Source organism: Xiphias gladius, chromosome 24 (assembly GCF_016859285.1).
Source record: "Xiphias gladius isolate SHS-SW01 ecotype Sanya breed wild chromosome 24, ASM1685928v1, whole genome shotgun sequence".
In the NCBI taxonomy this organism is placed as follows: Eukaryota; Metazoa; Chordata; class Actinopteri; order Istiophoriformes; family Xiphiidae; genus Xiphias; species Xiphias gladius.
The window spans coordinates 21632845-21659980 of NC_053423.1; the positions used below are offsets into that span (position 1 = coordinate 21632845).

General features: G+C 42.7%; 1 protein-coding gene across 8 annotated transcripts in view; it reads left to right on the top strand.

The window, feature by feature from the left end:
• macf1a (microtubule actin crosslinking factor 1a) overlaps positions 1 to 27136 on the top strand; it is a 241766-nt gene that overhangs the window by 204548 nt on the left and 10082 nt on the right. For all 8 annotated transcript variants that reach the window (XM_040121367.1, XM_040121374.1, XM_040121370.1 and 5 more), the window contains 37 exons: positions 3356 to 3517; positions 3961 to 4131; positions 5629 to 5795; positions 6635 to 6794; positions 7331 to 7657; positions 8237 to 8321; positions 9232 to 9458; positions 10532 to 10738; positions 10860 to 11087; positions 11305 to 11523; positions 11649 to 11852; positions 12921 to 12929; positions 13944 to 14169; positions 15180 to 15406; positions 15526 to 15648; positions 15797 to 15898; positions 16006 to 16107; positions 16399 to 16572; positions 16824 to 16979; positions 17355 to 17552; positions 18085 to 18213; positions 18753 to 18935; positions 19151 to 19306; positions 19616 to 19822; positions 20248 to 20367; positions 20508 to 20677; positions 20800 to 20959; positions 21106 to 21300; positions 21412 to 21684; positions 22110 to 22298; positions 22481 to 22592; positions 22727 to 22893; positions 23128 to 23290; positions 23424 to 23578; positions 23782 to 23856; positions 25833 to 25850; positions 26738 to 26855. In XM_040121367.1, coding sequence (XP_039977301.1) covers positions 3356 to 3517; positions 3961 to 4131; positions 5629 to 5795; positions 6635 to 6794; positions 7331 to 7657; positions 8237 to 8321; positions 9232 to 9458; positions 10532 to 10738; positions 10860 to 11087; positions 11305 to 11523; positions 11649 to 11852; positions 12921 to 12929; positions 13944 to 14169; positions 15180 to 15406; positions 15526 to 15648; positions 15797 to 15898; positions 16006 to 16107; positions 16399 to 16572; positions 16824 to 16979; positions 17355 to 17552; positions 18085 to 18213; positions 18753 to 18935; positions 19151 to 19306; positions 19616 to 19822; positions 20248 to 20367; positions 20508 to 20677; positions 20800 to 20959; positions 21106 to 21300; positions 21412 to 21684; positions 22110 to 22298; positions 22481 to 22592; positions 22727 to 22893; positions 23128 to 23290; positions 23424 to 23578; positions 23782 to 23856; positions 25833 to 25850; positions 26738 to 26855 — 6064 coding nt within the window. The remainder of the gene's footprint in view (positions 1 to 3355; positions 3518 to 3960; positions 4132 to 5628; positions 5796 to 6634; positions 6795 to 7330; positions 7658 to 8236; positions 8322 to 9231; positions 9459 to 10531; positions 10739 to 10859; positions 11088 to 11304; positions 11524 to 11648; positions 11853 to 12920; positions 12930 to 13943; positions 14170 to 15179; positions 15407 to 15525; positions 15649 to 15796; positions 15899 to 16005; positions 16108 to 16398; positions 16573 to 16823; positions 16980 to 17354; positions 17553 to 18084; positions 18214 to 18752; positions 18936 to 19150; positions 19307 to 19615; positions 19823 to 20247; positions 20368 to 20507; positions 20678 to 20799; positions 20960 to 21105; positions 21301 to 21411; positions 21685 to 22109; positions 22299 to 22480; positions 22593 to 22726; positions 22894 to 23127; positions 23291 to 23423; positions 23579 to 23781; positions 23857 to 25832; positions 25851 to 26737; positions 26856 to 27136) is intronic.

Here is a 27136-nt window from a genome sequence, read left to right on the forward strand (position 1 = left end):
TAGTGATAGTTAAGTTAGCTCAATCAAGAGCGTGCGTATGTGTGTTGCTGTGTGCTAGCTGAGGTAGGGAAGAATGACAAGTATGTGGGACATTTTCCAGAGCTCCAGTTTAGTGGATTCAACCACTGTGAGCTGGCCAGAGAGAGAGAGAGCAGAGAGGGCGGCTGAAATAGAGACAGAAAGAGAAAAAACACAAGCGAGAGCAACAGAAGAAGAAGAGGAGGAGGGAGAATGGACAGAAATGTAAGCAAACACAATCTGTAACATGCTCATATACATCCCAGTGTATGTTTAGATGATGAATGGGTGTACTTTCCCTGTTTTTTCCTTTTCTGTCCTCTCTCTGTGACACACACACACACACACACACACACACACACACGCGCTCACACACGCTCACACACCAGGCGTAGGGTGGAGCAGGTCATGGCTACAGTCATTGTTGTTCTGGCCGACAGACTTCCTGTTCCAAGAAGCTCTGACGCCCATCACCACAACACAGCTGCATCTGAACCAGACAGGAACACACACACACACACACACACACACACTGCTCATTCACATTTAATCTTGCAAAGAGATTCAAACCTGTAGAACGCTTAATCATTTCTTTTCACACACATAATTACGCACATTGATTCATGCTTTTGCACACTACACACTCACACAAAGGCTTGCACAGATTTTGAGCCACATGCACAAACACAAGCACACACAAAGCCTTGGCGTGCATAACCTGTAGTTTGATGCCATATTTAAACCAGATGAGCAGAAACCTTTAAACCCTTTGATTATGACCCACTGCGGAGACTCAGAAACATGTTCCAGCTCAAACACTTCCAGTTGATCTACAAGACAAACTCAACTATTGTGTCTGCAGGTCTGTAAACATCCTCAACACATCATAAAACTTTTAAAGCTTTTAAATACAGACAAATGTGTTCTGAATTGTGATGAAGGAAAGGCACTCGGATTTGAAAAATTAAGATATACTTAGATACTGAGATATACTTTTTTTCACTCAAGCACATCTTGCTGATCCTTAGGTTTTGCATCATTGTTGTGGTGAAATTGAACAAAGATTCACTTTAACTTGCCGAAACATGCGGAGACTGTAGTCCACTGAGATCCACCGCTAGTCAGTTAGCTTGTTGTTTATCGGACGTCGTTTGATTTGATGGAAGATGAAAGGGGATGGCGTCACTCTTGCGACGTACCACGAGTACATCTTTTACATTTCATTGTGAAAATTTGAAAAGAGCCATTTCATTTTCAGATGTTTTTATTTCTGCTGTATTGGATGAAGTAATATGCAGTGGATTGTTATAATTTGAGTATTGGAAACCCAATGACTGTTGAAGCTTTTTTTTTTTTTTTTTGCCATTTTCTTTCAGGTGATAGAGGTATTTCACTGAAACCCAAAACATAATTTTCACATTTTCCCTCTCCTTCACTGCAACCCCCTCAGTAATGTCTCACCAGCTATTTTTCCCCAGCCTTTGGATTTACCAAAATCGTGTATGTGTGTGTGTGTGTGTGTGTGTGTGTGTGTGTGTGTGTGTTACTCTCTTTGTGTGGCCATTGGGGTTTGGCTGCCGCAGCATCACTAACCACCAGCCCTAATTCTCCCTCTGTGGGCATGTTCTGAGTGACGAGACTTCTCAAACGTTTTCACGTCAGTGGCCCCCTGCATTATTGCCACCGTCCCCACATTTGATGGGATTTTCTCCCAGAAATTAACAAATTAAAAGAATTTCGTTGGTTGGCGGTTTACAGTGTTCCGACTGGTCAGGGAATTGGTGGAATACCGTGAAATTGTGGAAGTTGTTTTGTGGATTTGGCAAATTGTTGGATGTTGCAGGATGGTTTACAGGAATTTAAAAGAACTTTTTTTTCTGACATTTATTGCATTAGCTGTTGGTTCTGGTTTGTTTTCTTCTCAGCAAGAACAACCCTAGTGAAAACCAGACTGTTTACCCCGTTTACCCCTTTAGGAAAACAACATTGACAAACCAGACAGGGACAAAATTTTAAAGGTCAGGGATTATGAAATAAGAATTGAAGAAGGCATACTGTTTTGTAACTGGGCCATGGTGGGGCCTTTGAATTCAGTCTAGTATGACCTTGTACTGTAACTGATTATTTTCTTTTTTTATTTTCTTAATCTATAAAATGACATATAGTGAAATAGTGAAAACTGCCAATCACAACTACAGAGACTCTTAAGAGATGTTATGAAGTAGCTTTTTTTTTTTTTTTATCCTACCACTATTTCAAAAAAGCAAATATAATCAATTTTCAATGAAATAAAATAGAAAGAGAAGCAAATTCTTACATTTGTGAAGGTAGAACCAGTGGATGTGTAGCATTTTTTCTTCATAAATGACTTTAACGCCTCATTGATTGTAAATAATGGCTGTAGATTATTTTTCAGTATCTTTAAATACAATACGATACAATTAAATCTAATGCTCTTAATTGCTTTGGACCTCCACAACCTACCCAACGACTCAATTAGGACCCTGGACACTATGAAAACCACTGCTGTATGTGTTTGGATACAGTAGTGTCACAAATTTACTGTGAGAGAGGAGCTGTATCGGCTGTTGCTGGGACTTTTTCGGCCAGGGAAGTCAAGTCTGGTTGTGTTTAGTGTCGGATGGCTGCCTCCATTGTCATCACAAGATGGCTCCAGCCCTCCACTGTGACGTGTGTGTGTGAGTAATGTGGCCAGACAAGCGAAGTTGTGCGTGTATTTGCCATAAATGTGTGTGTTAGCGTAGGTCTGAGTGTCTGCCTATGTGTGAATTTGGGTGTGTGATTAAGTGAAGGTTGTGTGCACCCATGCAAGTGTGTTAGTGTACTCTACAATTTGTGTTTGTGTTTGTGTGTGTGTGTCTGTGTGTGTGTCTGTGTGTGTGTTTGTGTGTCTGTGTGTGTGGTTGTTGTCGAATCAGCCTTTTCCAGCTAGCCCCTTACTTGTCTAACCCTCTAATCCCCATAATCCCCCCTCTCCCCCTCCTCTTTTTTTTCTCCTCTCTCCACCCTCGTTTCTCCAGCTCCCTTCCTGTCTCCCACTCCTCTCTTATCTCTGCACATCCCTCTGTCTGTCTTTCATCTGCTAATATCCACTCACTTCTATATGTAGGTACATAATGTGGGACAGTTCACCATTTGTTGTCACGCAGATTGAATGTTGGGTGTATTTTTGACTGCTGACTGGTATTCTTCTCTACTTTCTCCTCGTGCATACTTCTTCTCTTGCCTTTTTTTTCCCCAGTTATTCATTCATTAATGATACAGTAAGTCAGTTAAACAGTCAATTAATGACATTCCCTTTCTCTCTGTCTGCCAGGCTGTGGAGCGAGAACAGGTGGACAGCATTCAACCGAAGCTGCAGCACGTCAATGCAGTGGGTCAGGGTCTGATCCAGAGCGCTGCCAAACACACAGACACCCAGGCGCTGGAGCACGACCTGGAGACTACCAACCTCCGATGGAACTCACTCAACAAGCGGGTACGGCTCAATATGTGTGCAACAACTGGAGATTAACCGATGTATAAATCATATGACAGTGGAGTCGCTCGAGTTTCTAGCAGTTTCCAGCTTTCGGTTGTACTTCCATCATCAGGAGCTGGTAGAGGCGTCAGGAAACAACAGCTCATAAATGCAGCTGATTGCTCAGTTGTATCAGTTCGGCCTGTGACATCATTAGCCCGATTGATGCCACTACCTCCTCTAAATTTGGATTGTTGTGTATTTTTTCTATTTGCTGAGGGGAGGGTAGTCTGACTTTTTGGGGCAACAATTTATTTATTTTATTTATATTTCAGCCTTCCTTTGTGGTATTGATTTTTTTTTTTTTTTTTAATTTAAAAAAAAAAAGGGAATCAAATAGTTGCGGTTGATGGCTTTAGTGTGAACTGTGGGTCACAAAGGAACGTCTCTCCTGTCCTCAGGTGGCAGAGCGGATCGCCCAGCTGCAGGAGGCCCTGTTACATTGTGGGAAATTTCAGGATGCTCTGGAGCCTCTGCTAAGCTGGCTGAGCGACACAGAGGAGCTGGTGGCCAATCAGAAACCTCCGTCTGCTGAGTACCGTGTGGTCAAGGCACAGATCCAAGAGCAAAAGGTATGACAAGGATTAAGGGGTGTAAAATAAAATCAACTATCAATTGTAACAACACAGGTGATAAGAAATCTTAATGTATTTTCAGAAACAGTATCAATAGAGAACAATGAGATGCAGCATTTGTCTTTCTTTAGTTCATCAAGGGCACATTTTGATGAGAAGTGTTTTTCAGTTTGCTCAGATTTTCCATTTTGAGGATTTGAAGTGCTGATCATCAAGCACAGTTGTCTGAGCTCTTAGCTTCTGCCACCCACATTCTTCTTTCTTTGAAGTATCCTGCCAGGATAAATTAAAGTGGATTTGAATTTTCACTTTCAGTTTTTCTAGAGCCATTTGTTTATTTTTGTGAAAAACAATTCTTCAGGTTGAAGTAAGACATTATTGGTATTCAGATGTCCTCATTGTCCTTTAACCACAAACAATGGATATTTAAATGACCAGCACACACACAAACTCACACAAACACAGTCCATGATCTGTCTGCCTGGCATCCAAACAGCTCCAGTTGACCGTCTGCCAGTCAGTCTGGCATAAAAACACACACACGCACACACACGCATGCATGGTGGATTTGTATTGTTTTCAGACACACTCACACACACTTTTCCCTGTTTATCCAACATACAGTTCCTGTGTTTGTGCACATAAGAGTGCTCTAGTCTTGGCCAGCGATCAATCACGTGTTTACATCCGTGACAGAGATTGGTGTCACCGTTTGTCTAAAAAAGAGAGTAGACTGTAGGGAAGCGCATTCCAGGGGCTGAACTGCGCTGTTAGCACCAGTTCAAAGCAGAGAGAGAGGTCGCTGCCTAATCGGGAAGCAAGTACGTTCTTGTGTGTTGTTTTTTAATGTGAAAACAGTTTGATCCATATCTACATTATGAAAAGTAGCACCTACCCTGATTAAATCTTCAATAATTCATATGTAAAACTGAATTTTTAAAAGGTATCCGCTAACCAGAGGCCTCTGATGACACTTTGATAAAAGGTTTAAAGAGCTGATGATTGATGAGCTTTTGAATGGGCGGTAATGAAAAACATGTCATCTTCTGCATTAGCAAAATGATAATTTTCCTGTGCAATTTACTTATTTCATGCCTCAGACACAAATGCAGTAAAAAAAAAAAAGTTCTGCATTGTTAGAGCATAGTTGACTTGTTTTTCCAAAGCACATTTTCTGATTTGTTTTAGTCACAAGTGTAATAACAACTTCTATTTGCCAACATAGAGGCATAAGATTTTTGGAGTGATTATAGAATATGTTGACAGAAAAAAAATATTTTATATCAAATTTGATTTAGTTTATTAGGTGCACCTAACTAAACAAGTCTAATGGAACAGTCCTGCAATACATCCTAACTATGTGAAGTTTATAATGTTCCGTTATTGTTTTAAGGAGGAGTTGACTTAACTTAATGATCATTTGTGAGGCTTCAGTTTGCGTTGTTGTTCAAACATAAGTTGTACCAATAACTGTGTGTATTTTTCCTCCTCCAGCTGCTCCAGCGATTGTTAGATGACCGCCGGCCGACAGTGGAGATGATCCGCGCTGAAGGAGAGAGGATCGCAGCCACAGCGGACACTCAGGACCGAGAGAAGATCCAGACTCAGCTCCAGAGTCTGGCAGAGAGATGGACTGACCTGCTGGACAAGGCCAGCGCCAGGTCAGTCTCCTTTACACTGCACAGGGTTCTCAGGGTGGGGACGACCTGGGTATAAGCTCTGGTGTGTCAACCAACCAACCCCCCTCCTGATGGTCTCTGATTTGATCTCTGATCAAAAGGAATTTACCTGTATTCCACTTAGAGTATCTCTTGATGATTTTTGACAGTTCAAAATCATCAGTTCTGTCCATTTTATCCTTTGAAAAGTCAGCACAGATAATATCGCAGAAGGCAAAAAGTCACAAATTTGTCTTGCTGTAAATATGAGGTTTGGGAAAGTAATCAGTGGTGTACCTCAACAGCATGTTGTCTTGTGGTTATTCCTTTTTTTCTCGTTTCATCTGTGGGTGGCTCTGTTGAACACCACTATACTTAAAGTAAGAATTGTATCATTACTATTGGTTTCTGTGGTCTATAAGTACTTTCAGAGGCCTTTCTGTTCACCAGGGAAAGTAGGAGAGGGGGAGAGAAAGAGAGAGAGAGATATAACACTAATATGCTTCAGTTGACACTGACACATTCTGACACATAAAAAGACACAAACACATAAGTTTTCTCACCACTCTACAAAACCTCCCTTTCTCTGTCTCTCTCAAACTCACAAATAATATGTTTTCTCAGTTTATGAAATTCCTTAATATTTAATAATAAATCATAAAAAATTCATAAACATTTAATAAACTGTGTTTACAAAAAAAAAGGCAGCTGTACAACATAAAATCAGGCATGATTTGATCAATGAAGCATCAACGAAAGCAATAAAATGCCAATAAAAGATCTCAACCTCCTCCCCATCATCTCTTGTATCTTTGTCACACCTCCTCCCTCTCGTCCCTCAGGCAAAGGCAGTTGGAGGAGCTGCAGGCTTTGGCTCTTCAGTTCCATGAAGCCCTGGAGCCACTGGGAGAATGGCTAAGCACCACCGAGAGACGCCTGAGCTCCGCCGAGCCCATGGGAACCCAGACTAGCAAGATCACCCAGCAGATCATCAAGCACAAGGTACTGTTTGGCCCCATGATTATAGAGACTGTCTCCCTAACGGAAGGGTCACAAAGTTGAATTCTTATGTGTGTCAGTGAGCAGGAGACTGAATCCCTGACATAAAGTCTGTGGACGTAAAGTCAGGAATCTTGTTAAAATGCTCCTTTATCTCAGTTTAACTCCACGAAAAGACGCTGGAAGAGGAGCAATAATGCTTAAGAACCACAAAACACTTTTTTATAACACAAACATGACTTCCTTCAAGTTCATTCTTGATTTATTCATGCTAAGTTGAGTGTCTGGTTTTCATTTCATTCTGTCAAGTCTTTTAAGTCTTAATCTTTTTTTAAGTTATTCTACTCATTCATCCATTGATGTTTATAATTTCCTGGTAATCTATGATTTGTCATTTGCATGCTCATTTTTGAGTTTTTGTCCATCTGTTTTTCTGTTGTTCTGCTGTTCTTTTCTCACTTCCCTTCACCTTCCTATGAAACACACACACACACACACTCACTCACACACCCGAACAAAAACACAAACGCACTTCCCAGGCGCTCCAAGAGGACGTGTCCTCACGAGAAGCTGAGGTTGACCACCTCGAGTCCCTCAGCCAATCGCTGACCCCGCTCAGCTGTGTGGCAGACCGTGACTGGTTACGCGAGCGCGTGGGGGCAGTGAGGTCGGGTCACTCGGAGCTTGCCGATTGGTGCTCGAGGCGGGCGGGCCTGTTGGAGCAGGCGCTGGCCAACGCTCAGCTGTTTGGAGAGGAGGAGGTAGAGGTGCTGAACTGGCTGGCAGAGGTGGCTCAGAGGCTGGCTCAGGTCTCCGTCCAGAGCTACCAGCCTCAGCTGCTAGCCGAGCTGCACAAACACACTCTGGTACGACTTCATGAACACAATGAATGCCAACTAAAGCGCTTTACCTCGTGAGACATGACACCATTTCTTAGTAACGTTCTTTTTTGAAAGAGCTATGCAAATAATAAGTATTTAGTATTTATAAATAGTATTCATTGCCTTTTTTTTGCATCATAGACATCAAATTAAAATATTTATATAATTTCACAAACCTCAAATAAATCCAGGTTTGACTTGCTTTACAGTATAACATGATTGTAGACTGTATTTTTAGCAGTGTTTCCCTCTAAATGATACTGATTTAAAACCTTAAAAGTCTACACAACTTCTAATTTGTTTAAATCAAAAACACATTCTGGTGGAACATTTATACACAATAGATGTACATAATAATTACCCCCTGCACAAATGTAATATGTGTTTTTGTTTTATGGTTGTAAAGATCAGATTTGAAACACACTGGTGCAGTTTTATCCCTTGAACTTTATTGAAATATTACCAAAAATGTACACATTGTAGTTATAATTGAGTTTTTGTAGCACATAGGAACATTGTTTTTAGCTTAAAATGTGTTAACTTTCACCGTTTTTCTTCCCTTAGTCTCTAAATGAAGAAATCTTGAGCAGGAAGAAGACAGTGGACCAGGCCATCAAGAATGGACAAGCCTTACTTAAACAGACCACAGGTAATATCAAATTGCTAAACCTCTTCATCTTCTCCCAAACCTGACGTTGTCTGTTTCCTCTTAGCAAGAAGATATTAAAAGAACTGCTCATGGATACAATGCAAATACATATTATATATATATTTAATATATATTTAATAATAAATAAGATGTCTTGTGTTATCATTGATCATTTTAAAGTTTGTCTTGATTCGAATACATCTTTCATGTATATTGATTCATTGTGCAACTTAAGCTTTCATTGCATTGGATTTACAGAATTCTCCCAAGGGGTGAATGCTCACTCAGTCAATCGTGTTGTTTTTTGCATGTTGTCTGAAGTTCTCGTAGAATCTCTAAAGACACAGAAAGGCCAGGCTTAGTACAAGAAGCACCCAAACAACAGTCAAAAACTGTTGTTGTAGATTCACATCCAAACCGCACAAGTTTTGATTAATGGTGAACCAAACTGTAACATCTGGTTTGTGTTTCTCTTCGCGTATCATGATATTAACCATGCTGACTGGCTGTTTGTCGGTCTTCCCCATGAATACCCTCTGCGTTTTTAATGTTATATTTAGATGGTCAGGCAGTATCCCGAGCTGTCAACCCAAGGGTACTGTGAGATTTCACAGAACATGTGCGTAATATGAGGATTTTATGAGATAATAGAAGAGTCTGGTTAAGTTGCAGTATACAAGAAATCAGATCTCTTGTCACATTAAAAAAACACACTCGTGAATGTTTAAAAGGTAACTTATAAAAACTGAAGAGAGTACATTCAAGAAGTAGAAACATGTCTTTCTCTTTACACTCTGCATATGGTTTACTGTTGAATCCTGACTGATTGCACTGATAAGGATTATGAAAGCATCAGCACTTTCCATGTGTGTCTGCGTCTCTTCAAACTGACCTGTTTGTCATTCTGCAGGGGAGGAGGTTCTCCTGATCCAGGAGAAGCTTGACGGCATCAAGTCTCGCTATGCTGAGATGACAGCCGGCAGCAGCAAGGCCCTCCGCACCCTGGAGCAGGCCCTGCAGCTCGCCACACGATTCGCCAGCGCGCACGATGACCTCAACCGGTGGCTGGACGGCGTGGAGGCGGAGCTCAACAATGTGGAGCCTGACGCAGCACCAGCCTATCAGGAGAGACAGAAGGTGGGAGAATAGATAAAGTGTATGTTTGTTTACAAGAGAGATGCTTGCAGTTTGCTTTTAGTGTACGGCTCAGAAAGATTTATGTTTGCGAAATTAAGATTAATATCCATTCATTAATATCTGTTTATTTCCAAATTGACATTTATTTTGAAAGCATACTTTTTTTCTGTCTAGGACACTGTAATCCATACATATTTATTATAAATGAAAACATTTCGGTTAGAAGCATCAGGATCACGAAAACTAACATATTCATCCAGCAGCATTTGAACACTCAGGCCTTTACAGACAGTTTAGTGCAGTTAAGTTGCAGTATTTAGATGTGATGGTGTATATGTTAAGCTATTTCACATAACACTCACTGCTTCCAGGTATATTAATAACTCTGGCTGTGAGTCAGTTGGTTCAGAATGAGTGTTTGGAACAACAGTGTGAGACTCGACATCTACCCATTGCATCTGTTCTCTTTTACACATCACATTTCTCACACAAGTGTCAAAGATGCAGCTCTTCTTCTGCGTTAATTAGTTTCGGTTCAGCTATTAGAAACATGTGTCTCCTGCTTCCAAACTGATCGATTTGGGCACTTGAGTGATAGTACTTAACCAAGTCACTTGGCTAACATAATCATCCATATTTTACAGATTTAAAACATTATTTTTAAAATGTTATTTTTCCCATCATAGAAAAAATAGTACATATTGTTTGAGTTGTTTTAAAAGAACAGCTAATCTATTGACAACTCCAGTCTCTAAAGGCATTTTTAGCCGTCCAGTATCAGCCTAACCACAGTAGAATTACCATAGAAACATTGATTTCTGGGAACTCAATCACTGTTTCTAAAAGCTATTGAAAGGATTATTGCCATTTAATTTGTTGTTGCCATTCGGTTGTTTCACTTCAAAATGACATTTTCAGCATTTACCATTTATTTTTGCTTTCACTTTGCCACACTTGAAAAGTAAAGTAGCTTCAGCCACCACAGAAAACAGTGATACACTGGATGCCATTTAGTTACGTTAATTGCCTTTTTACATTTATATATGAAGTTGTATTTGAAAACTCTTTTGCAGGAGCTGAAGAAAGTATCAGCAGAGAAGCGTCTGGTGTTGGACACGGTCAACGAGGTGGGCAGCGCCCTGCTGGACCTGGTGCCGTGGCGTGCCCGAGAAGGCCTGGACCGCCTGGTCGCTGACGCCAACCAACGCTATCGCCAGGCTGATGAAACCATCACTCAGCGTGTGCAGCTGGTGCAAGCCGCCATCCAGAGGTCACAACAGGTGCTTGCAAGCAGTTTAACCGACTTGTAAACATAGACGTTGCGCTGGTTAACTTTTTGAAATTCCATTAGATTTGTCTGTTTTACCGTGAGTACTGCTAAAGATTATCTCCTTCCTGCAGTATGAAGAGGCAGTGGATGCAGAGCTGGCCTGGGTCGGGGAGACTGAGCGCAAGTTGGCGTCTTTGGGGCCTCTGAGTCTGGAGCCTGACGTGACAGTGGCCCAGCTACAGGTACAGAGGGCCTTCAACATTGACATCATTCGACACAAAGACACTGTGGATCAACTCCTCAGCACCAGAGATGACATCCTGGAAACTTGCAGTGAAGCCCAGAGGGATGCACTCCTGGTAAGTTGCGGATGGATAAGGGAAGCAGAGAATTAAGAGGAAGAGACTGAACGTGAGAAATTTATGTTTTGTGTACATTGACAGCCTTAGTAAAGGGTAGATTGGGTGAGGATAAAGGAAAGTGAGGGACACGATGCTTAACCGACTAATCATCTGTGGAAAGTGCAGCAACTGAATGTTAACGTTAATATCTGTATGTCTTCATTAACTTCCCCAGGTAAAGACAGATTCTCTGAGTGCTCGTTACGATGCAGTCAGCCAGAGCCACAGTGAGCGGTTCTCAGCCCTGGAGCAGGCCCAGGTTCTGGTGGCTCGGTTCTGGGAAACCTACGAGGAACTGGAGCCGTGGTTGGGGGAGACTGAGACCCTCATCACCCAGCTGCCACCACCGGCCATCGACACAGATGCTCTCCGACTGCAACAAGACCACATGAGGGTAAGAGAGGACATAAAATCTCATGTTTTGGCTCCAAGTATACGTTTATTCTTTCCTCTCGTTATTGTCACTCATTAAAATGTCCACTCAATTTCCATGTTCATGTTCCTTAATTTCCTCTCCAGCTGCTCAGGGAGTCTATCGCAGAGCACAAGCCCCACATCGACAAGCTGCTAAAGATCGGACCCCAGCTGGCCAAGCTCAGCCTCCAGGAGGGGGCGTCAGTGACGCAGCGCTACGCCGAGGCTGAGAGACGCTACCTGGCCATCAAAGAGGAGGTGAAAGGTCGTGCTACAGCGCTAGATGAGGCAGTGTCCCAGTCTGCACAGGTACGTCAAAGCGGACGAATTAACTGTTTCACTGCTCAATTTTGGAAACACAGTCTTATAACTGCAGACCTGGGTCTAATAAGTTTTATTATTTAGTCTGCTTGGGGTCCGAGACTCAGAAATCTTTGACATGACTTGTTTAAAATCAAATTCAGTAAACCTAAATGACATTCTGTGTATGAATTGAGCAAATGTGTTAAATTAAAACCATTTGCCTCTCAGTGGAGATAGAAAAATTATTTGTAAATACTTGGCCCAGGTCTGTTTATCGCTTGTTATTTAGTGTCTGCTGCCCCACACAAAAGAGTGATGCCAGATGTGATTACTAAACAGCATGAGGTTTATGTGACTATGTTTTATTCTCTGTTGCTTGCTTTACACTAAATGATAATGAAGATTTATTGTGTAACGTTTAACTTCCGTTAAAGTTAAGTTTCATTATCATTTGTTGTTTTCTGGATGTCTTTGCTTTGTGTTTTGTCTATTTTACTTTTTAAAAACTTTACATCTTATTAGAAAGAGACGTACATCTAGCAGTGTTTCAGTCTCGTTTCCCATGAGACTATTGTTCAGGAAAAACATACCTATAACCACATTTATTATCCAGACTTTTCTTTCATCACATCATGTCTTCTCTTAGTGCTAGTTTTCTTTACATATATTTTACTTTTTTTTTTCACTTCATGTCATGAGACATCACTGAATCACCGGTGTTGCTGGTGTCGATATTGCCTGACATTTTGTACTGTATGCATGTCTCTGATTTAACTCATTGTATTGTTTCTCCACCCTCCGCCCCTTCAAACTGATCCATGTATTACTTCTTGTCTTCCTCAACCTGCACTTCCATGTTGTCCTTATCCCTCACTCCATCCCAAACCGTCCAACTCCTTGTCTCTCCCCCCCTCATCCTTTAATTTAATCTTAATCTCCCTCGTCGTGTTCACCACCCCTGAACCTTGCAACCCGTTCCTCCTCCATCCCATCCCTCATTCATTGTGGATGTGCTGTGTGTGTTGCCCCCCACCACCAATTTCTCCATGGTCACTGCTCACTGCAATCACCCAGCTGGTAGAGGTAAGACCACTGACTGACAACATCAAACTGGCACTCAGGCTGCGGTTACACCACATGATTTGTTCAACTAACGAAACATGGATCAGTGCCAAAGCCATAATCTCGTACCACTCGGTCACTGGTGAAGCAGTGATCTCACCTGACAAATATATTTTAAATTCCCAGATGAATAAATTGTCAAAAGTTTGGAACATTATCTGGGTAAAGTGAAATGCTTTCACATGATACTTCATTCACGAAGAGGATAAGAAGTAATATTTAATTCACTTACGGGTATTAGAGGACGTCTGGGCGCCTGAACTGCAGCTTTAATGATCTAAATGTTGACCTGAATCATGTGTGTTCCAACCCTGAGTGACCATAAGACTGAACTAAATCTGTTAGGAACTGTCCTTTTTGTGTAGGATTGTAGACTTGAATTAAGCCTTGTCTAAAACTGAGGCATGGTTTCCAGTAATGATTGTTTCAGTCTCAGACTAGGCTTGATTCAGGTCCTTGAAACCAGTCATAGCCATCCTTTTGTATCAAAAGAATCTTCCCCTTGTGGCTAGAAGACATTTGTTATGTTATGTAGTGATCAAGCAATTTAATTTCACTCAGATGCGTAAAAAAGCTCATCAACTCAGTACAAATTGTTCCATGAGTGCTCTCTTGTCCAAAATGTCTCCTGAGTCCTTTAGAGTGGACTCAACTTTGGTAATAGCTCCCTCTTGTGTAGTAGATCAAGTCCAGCCCCCTTGGAGTTACACAACCTGGATGACATCCTGAAAGTGAAGTACTGAGATATTACGTAGAAGAACTATAAGGCTTTAATTTGAATTTTCTTTTATCTATTCAGTATTCACTCTGGAGTCTGCGATTTTAAATACCTCAAAGTTAATACATTCTGTCACAGATGGCTGACCACCCACGTGATACATCAGTATTTTCACACTTTCAAAGTGTCACTCCACTATCAACACACGCTCTCCTCCCCCTCATAACGTTTTCTTCCGCCTCTCCTTCCCCTCTCAGTTTCATGACAAAATGGATCCCCTGTTGGAGACCCTGGAGGGGGCGGTGCAGCGGCTGCGGCAGCCTCCCCCGGTGGCAGCAGAGGTGGAGAAGATCAGGGAGCAGCTCGGGGACCACCGAGCCCAGGGGCTGGAGCTGGACAAACTGCTGCCCAGCTTCTCGGCCCTTTGTGCCCGTGGAGAGGAACTCATCGGACGAGCTGCTCACGATGATCCTGCTGCTCAGGGTGAGTCGCTGGGATGTGTCTGACAGTGAATGACAGCAACATAACATTTAAACTGACAGACAGGCCACACAGTTCATGTGTTTAACAGGGTGACGTGTTCTACACAGACACAAATAATCTCACTTATTGTATTTAAGAGTATTGTTTTTAAAAAAATCATTTAAAGTTCACCCGTGATTCATTCTTTGATGAGCTGCTGTACACAAAACCGGCAGTTAGCTGGAGATTAATTAATGCTTTTAGCCACGGTGCAATGCATTAATTGGGGTTGATAAAGAATTTTTGGCTAACGAAAGGCTACCGATAGATAACTAAATACCTAAATAGTGCTTACAATTCTTTCAGCAGGCATTGATTGTGTGGCTATGATAGTTTTCTGGAAAATCCTGTTTCTAATTGACTCAAAATATATATCATAAATTGAAAAGATTTTTGTTTTTAGGGTATTAGAAATTGGAGTGGGTCAGAATTGAGAGGAAACATAACAGGCTTCTGTAATCTGGGTGAAAGATGTTAAAACCTTATTTTGGGCTCTAGTCCAATCAGCTCACTGAACAGTCAACTGGCCAAAGCGAGTTGGTGTGTGACTGGCACAAAGCCAGTCGGTCAGAGTGTCAGATCTTGAAACAGAATCAGCAATGCAGTTCTGCATATTTCTTCCAACGCCACCACATTATGTAACAAAACGCATTTGTTTTCGTTAAATTGCTCTGCAAAGAACTGTGTGCTTTGATACTCTCCAGCCGTCCACACTTCATGAAAATGAATGGCCCACTGTGCAGCAATAGTGGGAGTTGACTGATGAAAGACTTCACTAACCAGGACTGGACGCAAGATGGCAAATTGAAACAAAGAAAACATTATTACTCTTGTTAAAATGATCTGAAATCTCAGATTAGACTATGCTGCTGGAAGAAGAAGAAGTATTTTCCAGTCTGCCAAGTGTTCTCCCACTAACTTTTCTCTACCAACCTGTTTAAAACTTGGCTTCTCTCCCCTCTCTCCTCCAGCCGTTCGTTCCCGCCTCCTGCGCCTGCGCTCTCTGTGGGACGAGATCCGGCAGCGAGCCGAGGAGAGGGAGGGGAAGCTGAACGACGTCCTGGACCTGGCCGGGAAGTTCTGGGCCGACGTGGCGGCGCTACTGAGCACGCTCCGAGACTCCCAGGATATCGTGAGAGATCTGGAGGACCCTGGTGTGGACCCCTCGCTCATCAAGCAACAGATTGAGGCCGCTGAGGTACGAAGAGAGGGGGATTTTGTAAATAAATAGTGGGATTCTGGGAGCAATGGGCTATCTGCAGAGTGGCTTTCTTACCCTCAACTAGTCAGTAAGAGGTCTCTCTGTCCTTCCACTAGGCCATCAAGGCAGAGACAGACGGACTCAGGGAGGAGCTGGAGTTTGTCAGGACCCTCGGGGCTGACCTCATCTTCGCCTGTGGGGAAACTGAGAAACCTGAAGTCAAGAAGACCATCGATGAGGTGAGAGATTAATACTACATTAGGTAACTGAAGTAGATGGAAAAGGATATGATTTGTGTTTGAATAGAAAAAAAATCCTCTTTCTTTTAGTGACCACCACTCTGTGTTGATCCACTAATAGAATTCTGTCTTTCTGTCCTTCTCTCAGATGAATGCTGCCTGGGAGGGCCTGAATCGGACATGGAGAGAGAGGATGGAGAGACTGGAGGAGGCCATGACAGCCTCTGTGCAGTATCAGGATGCATTGCAGGTTTGTTCACCAGAAATACATAGAACCCAAACATAGGCTTTGTTTTGTTAAACATAATAGTGTTGTCTTTGCACCAGTTGAACTGTATCATTCTTTATCATTTCCAGTCTATGTTTGACTACCTGGACAACGCAGTGATCAAACTGTGTGACATGTCAACTGTGGGAACTGACCTGGGAACTGTCAAACAGCAGATTGAAGAGCTCAAGGTTGAGTTTCATTTTTAATTTTACACCAGTCAGTATTGAACAAATCAGTCACTCATGAACACATTTTACACACAAGCTGTTTTCAAAATCAGTTTTTATATAATCTAGAAAAAAATCTCTTCTATGATCCTGATTATTGTTGTTAGTGCTTTTAGAGGTAGGTAAATATCTCTGTATTTTTAAAACAAACTATATTTTGGATATTTGTGTCAAGAATTACTAAAAGACTTGTTTCCTCTCTTTTCTTTACCTCACTGCTCATCCTCTCATCCCTCCGTTCACCCCGAGCAGCAGTACAAGGTGGAGGTTTACCAGCAGCAGATTGACATGGAGAAGCTGTGCCACCAGGGGGAGCTGCTGTTGAAGAAAGTGTCAGACCAGACAGACAGGGACATGATCCAGGAGCCGCTGACCGAGCTCCGCCACCTCTGGGACAACCTGGGCGATAAAATCACCCAGAGACAGGTAAAGAAACCACATCTGGCAGCAGTTTGGCCAAGTAGTCCCTGAATAACACACTGAAACCTTAAGTGTACCAAGGGCATTTTCCCGTGACTGACCTCGAGCTCTCACCCCACTGTTTCCCTTGAGAAGTTGATGATGTTGGTCTTTGTTGGCATTCTGTAGGATTGCATGTTGAAAGCTGCTTTTCATTACAGTCCAAATATTTAAGTTCCTATTTTTAAGCCCTCACTTCTGTCTTTCTCCCACCACAGCACAAGCTGGAAGCTGCCCTGCTGGCTCTGGGTCAGTTCCAGCATGCCCTGTCTGAGCTGCAGGCCTGGCTGAGCCACACACACACCACCCTGGACACACAGCGACCAGTCAGCTCTGACCCCAAGGCCATCGAAATCGAGCTGGCTAAACACCATGTATGTCTAAATTCATTACAAACATCTTTTTCATTATCATGTGACTGATTCTTCTTAATCAGGCTGATATTGTAAATTAAGCCACTTGAACAGAGGCTGTTTCTTTAAATGATTTTGACTCTTTAACTGAATTTGCGGTCACATTTTTGGCTAGTGATACTTTGTTTGTGCTTATGTAACTGTCCTATAGCCCTAATGTGGTTTCCTTTCTTCTCTTGAGACAGCACCACACAATAATTGTTGGCCTCCTATGTTATTATTATAACCTCCAAAATCTTCTGTTCAGCTGTGCTCTTGTATATGCTACTTGCTGCATCTCGCCATTCAGATTCAGTTCAGCGTAATTAACTTCTTTCTCCCTTCTCTCTGTCCCAGGTTTTGCGTAACGATGTGCTGTCCCATCATGCCACAGTGGAGACTGTGAACAGTGCTGGCAGTGAGCTGCTGGAGTCCTCCCCTGGTGATGAAGCCAGCCACCTGAGGGATCAGCTTGATCAGCTCAACCAGAGCTGGGAAAGCCTGCTGCTCAAGACACAGGAGCGACAGAAACTACTGGAGGCCGCCCTGCAGCAGGTACTGAGACGAAACTAGCGCTGACCTAGAAAAAGAGACTTCTCGTCAGCAAAGCTCTGTTAAGTTGCACTAGATCTTTGTACTGTTGATGAACAACAACCAAGTCCTCATTATAAAGAAGAAAAGAAACATATACAAACTAATGACAGTAGTTGTCAAAACAATCTCGCCAGAAACTCCATTCCGCAGCGCAGTTTTCACAGAATTGCCAACTTCATCTGTTGAGGAAATTTTTGCGATACAATCAAAAGCTCCAGAACAGCTACTAAATGGACCTGCTGGTGAGATTGTTTTGTCGTAATGGTGGCATTACAGTTATTGCAGTTGGGTTTATTATGAAAAGTATGCTTGAAAGCAATAGGCGTAGCAGCTGTAGTGGTGGTGTTGCTATATCACTAGCACTGCAGTGTCATCATTAAAAGCAGTGTTAACAGCAAGAGTAGTGATAGGTAAAATAATATCATTAGGATCGAAGCTATTTTCTAACATTTAGATTCAATCTTGTCCCCCTCCCACACTTGTTTCTCTGTAGGCTGAAGGTTTCCATGGCGAACTGGAGGAGTTCCTCCAGTGGCTGAGGAGGACGGAGAGCCAGCTGTCTGCCGCCAAACCAACAGGCGGTCTCCCTGAGACAGCCAGGGAGCAGCTACAGCAACACATGGTAACAAAGAATCAACAATTCACCTCTATACCCAGAATGTCATACACGATACACACTGTCACGGGTTTGGTGCTTGAAGAGAAACTTGCTGTAACACTTAACACATTAACGTAATTTCCATGTTTTGGAAAGAAAATAGATTCTCAATCTCCAAGAAACGTTTCTGTGTAAAAATAAGCCATTGCTGTAATGCTCAAGTTGTCAAGGTTCAGGTTGTTTATTGTCGTTAGAAATGCATGTGAAACTCTTCCCTATCACAAATCCCAGTCTTATGTGGAGGTGCCTACTGTATATAGCTGGTTTAGGACAACAGGTATTTTGCAGTCATAAACAGACTTTTAGAGCACATGAACATTTTTACTAGCAAAGTTTTGAGCAAATGCTCAGAGTACTAGTGTACACATGCTCATGCGTTTCTACAGAGAGAAACCTGGCATATGGTGACTATGAAAGTTTAATGGCGTCTATTGTTCTAAACACTACAACAGTCACCTTTTAGCCAGAGTGTCAGTTCGTGTTCGTGTCTTCTCTGTCTCCAGGAGCTTCAGGCTCAGCTGACTCAGCGAGCAGAACAGTACCACCGCCTGCTGGATCAAGGAGAGTCTATGCTGCTCGCTCGAGGAGGAGAGGAAGGAGGACCAGGTACCACCCAGACCCAGCAGAACCTGGCCATGCTGCAGAACAAGTGGGCCAGCCTCAACACCAAGATGGACGACCGCAGGGTAAGACTGTAACAGATGGAGATCGTTTTTTTGCTCTCTGCTACTCTGTTCTATTATGTTCCTTTTCTGTATTTAGTGTATATCATCTTTGTCAGCCAATATAGATTTTTTTATTGGATTTGTAATCTTAGTTACTGGTAGGGTCTGTGGTGCGCTTTTGGTGTTGGATTGCAGGTTCGTTGTTAACTTTGAACTCTATGAACTTTGTTTGACAGGCAAAGCTGGAAGAGGCTGTTTCCTTGGCAACGGGCTTCCAGACTTCTCTGCAGGACACCATCAACTGGCTGACCCAGGCTGAACAGACCCTGAACATGGCCCAGCCCCCCAGCCTCATCCTGGACACTGTCCTCTTCCAGATTGACGAGCACAAGGTAGATACTAAATATACTCCGGTCATGAGAAACATTGTTAAAATGGTTTACCATGATATTTAACAGATGATTGCATTACATAAACATCTAAAAACTGTCTGTTTTAATTTGCACCATTTGAGCATTTTGATGCTGAAAAGATGGTAGTAGTCATTATTTACCTTTACTTTTGAGATTATCATCTCTCCCTTTTTTTGGCAAGAGAACAACTCACTTGCAACTTTTTTCAAGAGATGATGTAAACACAGCTTAAACTGAATAAGTACTTACTGTTCCTAACACATTCTCCACTCCACTGTGTCTGTCCAGGTGTTTGTGAATGAAGTGAACACCCACAGAGAGCAGGTCCTGGCTCTGGAGAAGGCCGGGTCTCAGCTTCGCTTTGCCAGCCTGAAGCAGGACGTGGTTCTCATCAAAAACCTGCTGCTCAGCGTCCAGGCTCGATGGGACAAGCTGGTCCAGAGGTCACTGGACCGTGGCCGACACCTCGATGAGGCCCGCAAACGAGCCAAACAGGTACAGAACAGATAGTTACACTAGGAGGTGATGGACTTTTTTGTTTTTATTTTGTTTGTTTTTTTTTAAGTTTGTCTAGACACAAAGGGCACACTGAATACACTGGCAACATGAAGACTAGTTTAAGGTTCAAAATATAATTTTGGTTGGAGAATATGACTTAAGATCATTATAACAAGATAGTAATTATATCAATTGACACAGTGTCTGAAATTGTACTAATGGTATGTGACTTCTGATAGTCTTGGCTAAATGACCTATATTGAATACATTTGAAAGACAACTTCCTACGTTACATTATCAAAGATGCAGAATCTGAACGTCTCACTTCATTTATTAGTAAAGAGCTGAATCCGCATTGACCTCCATCGACTAGTGAGTGTATTAGAATATCAAACTTAAATTCTGTCCCCCTCCTCCTGTAGTTCCACGAGGCCTGGAGGAAGCTGACAGACTGGCTGGAAGAAGCCGAGAAAAGGCTGGACTCAGAGCTGGAAATCTCCAACGAGCCAGACAAGATCAAAGTACAACTTGCCAAACACAAGGTACCGTAGGCAATTATTATGCATACTTATTCTCTGCAAGTATATGGATATATGGATATTTCCATGAGCATATTTCCATTTCTTTGATGTTTTCACATCTACGAATCTGTTTACTTATCTCCCTTTTTCTGCATATCCAGGAGTTTCAAAAAGCTTTGGGCTCAAAGCAGCCTGTTTACGACACTACCGTGAGGTCAGGGAAGGCCATGAGGGACAAGGCTCAGCTGCCTGCAGACACCCAGAAACTGGATCACCTGGTAGGAGAAGTCCGCGACAAGTGGGACACGGTCTGTGGCAAGAGCGTGGAGAGGTAAAGAGGATGATGGATGTGGTCTGAAACAGGTTCATCCAGCGGTCCATTGCAGCTCTGGATTCTCATATGAAAAATAAAACATGATAAATAATAGCTATTGTCTTCTCTCCTCCGTCCAGACAACACAAGCTGGAGGAGGCCCTGCTGTTCTCAGGCCAGTTTGCAGAGGCTCTTCAGGCCCTTGTCGACTGGTTGTACCGGGTGGAACCTCAGCTAGCTGAAGATCAGCCCGTCCATGGAGACCTGGATCTTGTGTCCAACCTCATGGACTCACATAAGGTGTGTGCACTAAACACAACCATACTCGCTAAATATAACACATACCTTTTTGATTCGATTTTGATTCACAGAAGGTTCTGAGTCTGACACTATCCATGCCTAAATTGTACTGCTATCATAGCACTGTCCAATGTCTAAACCTACAGGCTTTCCAAAAAGAGCTGGGTAAGAGAACCAGCAGCGTTCAGGCTCTGAAGCGGTCAGCCCGGGAGCTGATGGAGACCGGTCGTGATGACACAGCGTGGGTCAAAGTTCAGCTTCAGGAGCTCAGCAACCGCTGGGACACAGTGTGTGCCCTGTCAGTCACCAAGCAGACCCGCCTCCAGCAGGCCCTCAAACAGGTCAGAGAAGAACCTGCCCTGCTCTAGTTTAAAGATTTAAACCTAAATAATGCACATGGCATTGTTAAAACCTCTCCTTGTCTTCTTTCTTACCTTCCTCCTCTCCATCAGGCGGAGGAGTTTCGTATGGCAGTGCAGGTGCTTCTGGAGTGGCTCTCGGAGGCGGAGCAGACACTTCGTTTCCGTGGCGTCCTCCCCGAAGAGGCGGAGACTCTGCAGGCGCTGCTGCACACACATCGTGACTTCATGGGTACGGTGGAGGAGAAGAGGGCGGATGTCAACAAGGCTGCTGGCATGGGAGAGGCCATCCTGACTCTGTGTCACCCTGACTCCATCACCACCATCAAACACTGGATCACCATCATCAGGGCGCGTTTCGAGGAGGTGAGGGATAGAGGGTCTGGCTAAGATAGAAAATCAAAGCTGTCAAAAATGGTTTCCTTTCAGTAGTCTTTTTTAAGATGATGATGTGAGAAAAGGAGGGAAGAAATTGAACATCTTTGCAAACATTTGTTCATTTTGGTCCATTTTGGTCCAAATTTTGCTGAAGATCGATAACTTTTTTAGTCTTCCAGATCTAACTAGATTTTAATTAGATACTTGCTTAAATAACTCTTTAACAACCTAGGTCAAAAATTATTTTGAAGGTTGTCATTTCAACATTTTAACAGATTGGATGGAGTGAAGCACATGATCCAGTTCAGGGACCTAAAGCTAGTGACCTCTAATTTAAGTAGCGACATATGACAAATAACGTGACGGAAACAAGATAGAAATTTCTTATGTTAATCAACACCTTCACCATACAGGTGCTTACGTGGGCGAAACAGCACGAGCAGCGGCTGGAGACGGCTCTGACTGAGGTGCTCAACAATGCCAACCTGCTGGAGGAGCTGTTGTCATGGCTACAGTGGGCTGAGACCACTTTGGTCCAGAGAGACATTGAGCCGCTTCCCCAGGACATCCCACAACTCAAGTCGCTCATCACAGAACACCAGGTGGGTTTCCCATACACGCACTGACTCATCAGTTGTTTGTGAGTCACTAAACACCAAGACTTGGTATTTTGGTAATTGAATGCATATATTAATGCACTAGACAGCATTACAGCCCCTTAAAACTGTGTTTGTACTGTTCATTGACAGTTGTGTTTACCACTGACCGTGTTTGTTGCTCTCAGATGTTTATGGAGGAGATGACGAGGAAGCAGCCAGACGTGGACAAAGTGACCAAGACCTACAAAAGGAAACCAGCTGAGCCTCCCAGCAGCCTGGCAGAGAGGAGAGGAGCTCGTACGTCAACCTGTGTTTACCACTGATGCACAAATATTATGATCACCTACTTTTTCACAGCAACAAAAGCGCATGTGTTAGAAAATGTACAGACAACTCACACTGTTGCACTTAAATCTCTGCAACCTCTACAGGCAAGCAGCAGCAACAGCAGCAGCAGCAGCAGCAGCAGCACGCGGCCATGCAGGTTTCTGGAGGAAACCCACGACTCAACCAGCTCTGTGCCAGGTGGCAGCAAGTTTGGCTGCTGGCTCTCGACCGCCAGCGCAAACTCAACGATGCTCTGGACAGGCTGGAGGAGGTACCTTACATATTTGTAGATTTAAATGGAGTAAAATGAATGTGAAATTCTGCGGAAAGGCCTATATTTAAGTTGCATTCTTGCCCAATACAAATTCTGTTTTTCTTTCTTAATTCTTGAATAGAACTGGCAAATATGTCAATATTAATTTAATATTAACCCTGTCAGTAGATATATGTCCTGTACAGTTTTTTTGGACTGACATGCAACGTAACACACATTATCAACTTTCAGCTCAAAGAGTTTGCCAACTTTGACTTTGACGTGTGGAGGAAGAAGTACATGCGCTGGATGAACCATAAGAAATCTCGCGTCATGGACTTCTTCAGACGCATCGACAAGGACCAAGATGGAAAGATCACGCGGCAGGAGTTTATCGACGGCATCCTGGCCTCAAGTAAGTAATGAGTGATTATTTGGTTGGTTGAGTGTTTACTTGGGCAGCTGGACGAGTCGTTTTACAGTTTAAAGAACAATATTGTTACAATAGAGTGTAGATTACATGTGAATTCTTGTTGTCTTCTTTGCAGAGTTTCCCACCAGTAAACTGGAAATGACAGCGGTGGCAGACATCTTTGACAGAGATGGAGACGGTTATATCGACTACTACGAATTTGTTGCTGCTCTTCACCCCAACAAGGACGCATACAGACCAACCACCGATGCTGACAAGATAGAGGACGAGGTATAAATTCCACACACACACACAAACAAGGATGGCATTATGATGATACATAGGGCGCAGTACCGCAGCCATGTATTTACACTGACAAACCCCCTGCAGGAAGTTGTATCAGTGACTGGACGGGGCCCAGTGATCAGTCAGTCACGGTTAGTACATGTGAATGCAAAGAGGCATTCGCTGACAAGTTGTCTGTTGTTGTGCAGGTGACTCGGCAGGTGGCCCAGTGTAAATGTGCCAAGAGGTTCCAGGTGGAGCAGATAGGGGAGAACAAATACCGGGTAAGTTCAGCTCAGTTTTTGGATCACTTTGACAGAGACATCATTTATAGAATAGCTTACAAATAAACTGTTATTTCATCTTAAGACATTGTAACAAAGGAATGTTAGTGTTCATTGTAATTCATTTATTTCTAATTGTTAACAGAGCTGGGTCAAAGTGGTTTTGCAAATAGTTGTCGGCTTTTTCTTCTCCAAGCTCAGAGTTGTAGACAAGTCAACAACATCATTCCTGTTCAGAGGCATGTGCAGTTCTTAACCTTACGGTGAACTTCATGTCAAGTACTATTATTAGATGTTTTGATAGCATTTTGTTGCCAAAATTTAATCCCATCTGGGATGGCACCTTTTCTTAACTCTGACAAAAAGCTACCACTTTGCACAGAGAAAAGAAAGTCGGAACTTATCGCTAAAAATGACTCTGCAAACACTGTTTGACCCAGTTTTCACTGATAGACAATTTATTCTCAACTGGCTGCGTCTTCACTTGTCCATAAGGCACCAATTAACAACTCTCACTTCTGAACATAACTTCACAGCATTTTAATGTGTCTGTCTCACATCATGATGACATGGTGTATTTACAAGTGTTTGAATTCTCTGTATCATAACATATCACATGTCATGATACCATTGATATAACATGTGAATAACGTCTCGCAGCGCTCCAGGGTTCTCAGCTGAGCCTCCTTCGTCATCCCCAAAAGATTAACACAACCGTGTAAATGTGAGCTCGGATACACACTGGGCTGCTGGGTATCACAGAGAGTCGAGCTCTATCCGATTTACTCGCTCTGCTGTTAGGGTGGCGTTCAAACCAAGCAGGTTTTTAGAGTTCTCATTAAAATGAAATTGCTCGCTTTTAAGACTGAAGAACCAAGAGCAAATCGGCGTCTGGACTTAATGCTCACATTCAGCTGTTTGTTACTGTTCTCTTCACTGTCATGTACCTTTTTGAACACCAAGAAGGTTAAGTAACAGCAAAGACTACAGTCCATCAGAGTTAGTGAGAGTAAGAGCGAAGTTTGATTAATTAGTCTGAAAAATCTCTTTCCTGACAAGGTGCCTTGTTACTAAATCTGCCAAATAATCCATCTACTTGGGCATCTTTTGAAAGTTCCACTCCACTCGTAGTTGGGCACGGTGAACCTAAAGAAATCAAATACAGAAATGGAACAAAGTAAATGTTTTCGTTGTGTAGGTTATAAATGCACCTCAGTCTCTCAATGCCATATTATGAGGTGACCAAATGTAATATGGTAATAATAACGTCAAACACAATGAGCCAGACATATATTAAAGTCTACAGAACAAAAAAAATACAAACTAGAGGGAAGTTCCTAAACACGATGTCCATTGTTTATCTACACCCCTGTTTAAAACCTACAAGAGCTACAGTGTTTTTAATGCTCGCCCCAGCAGTGTGTGTGTATCCGCGCATCATTTTACAGCGGCCATAAACCTTAACAGTTCTCAACAGCTTCTACTGGATCGGCCATCACTACCACTGCTAGAGTCTGTGTGTCCACTCCATCATTATCCCCGGGGTAATGATTTCCAGTGTCTAACTGCGGGACACTGGGGATGCTTGTTGTACACAACTTAGTCTGTCTGTCCCGTGTTTGTGTTTTTGCTCGTGTTTGTGTCTGACTTCACTTCTCTTCAATCTCACTGTCTTCACCTCCATCTCACTGTCATCAGCTGGCAGCTTTAAACAACATTTTTACACAGCTGTCATAACAGCCACACACTCACGTCCACTGCATCTCTTTGCTTACACCACTAATTCTGAGTTACGGTAACAGAAATACACGCACTTTATAGTTTGTGAGAGCCAGTTTTTAGAACATCTTGTACACAAATAAATGGCATCCTTTCATACATCAGAAAACGTCAGTTGTCAGTACATGTTGTTTCACTCTTGCTCTTTTTCTTTCTCCTTGTGTTCCTCTGCTCCGTGTCTGCTGGATTTATTGTAGTTCTTCCTCGGAAACCAGGTAAAGTGACAGCCACTGCTGTGATTGGATGTGTGAAATCTGCCTCATGGTTCTCCACCAATGGAGTGCTGTCGCATGTTCACAAAAAAAAAACAATTTCTCTTTCAATAATTCCGCATTAAACAATGTTTAAAAAAAGAGAAACTCAGAAGACGAAGCGCTCCATTGTGGCTTTGCAACGTGTAAGCAGGTTTCACCGTCCGACTTGTTTGATTTGTTTGGTGTTAAGAAGTGACAAAGTGCACAATGTGAATCAGGCGACAGTGACATGGCTGAAGTGGTAATTAGCTGTTAGGTGATATAGTGTGCTTTGGACTGAAGCTGGGGAGCAAATCAAGCTGCTTGGAGAGAGTTTCAGAAAATTCCCTCTGTGCTGTTATCGCTTTGGAGTTCTGCTTTGCTGGGTGGTTTGACCAATTGAAATTTTTTGAAGACTTGAAAACGAGTGAAATTAGAAATAGGAGTGGTTTTTCTAGTGTGAATGATAATGCTTAACTATGGGCGGCTGGGTGAACTGGGCTAAGTATCAGCAGATGACTCTCATAAATTCTGTCAATGCATGGTTTTTCCGTCATTGCATGAGGTAGAAGAGATCATCCGTTCAGATTCGGTACATGGGCTGCTTGGTGTGATGCTGCAAATCATTTAAAACTCATCAATCAATATGCCAAGTATTATTTCACTCACTGAGTTTCTCCTCATCTTTTTCTGATTACCTCATTCTCCTCTCTGCTTCATCAATTCCCCTTTTCACCCTCTGTCTTACTTTTTCTCTCATCTTCCCTCATCCTCTTTCCCGATCTCTCCTCGGTTCATTTTTCTGTTGCCTCATTTCTTTGTCCCTTCCCCGCTCCTGCTTTTTTGCCTTTATTCTTTTATCTCCTCAGTTCGGTGACTCTCAGCAGCTGCGTCTGGTGAGGATTTTGCGCAGCACGGTGATGGTGAGAGTCGGAGGCGGTTGGATGGCTCTGGACGAGTTTCTGGTCAAAAATGATCCGTGCAGAGGTGAGTGATGTTCCTCAAATTTTTACGCTCTCTCGCACACAAGCACAGAATTCCCAAAACACATACATAATCATACCGTCGTTCTACTCCTCTGTCTCACTGTCTTTTGTTCACATGCATTTATTAGAGCCTGGCGGATGCTGGATTTTTGTGGCCAATATTCTTTTTTTTAACATAAACCAAAATTTTTTTAAATTGATCTCTTTAAATTTGGTTAAACTTTGAATTATGACCAACATATTTACTGAGCCGTACTCATTACATATATTAATACGTGCACT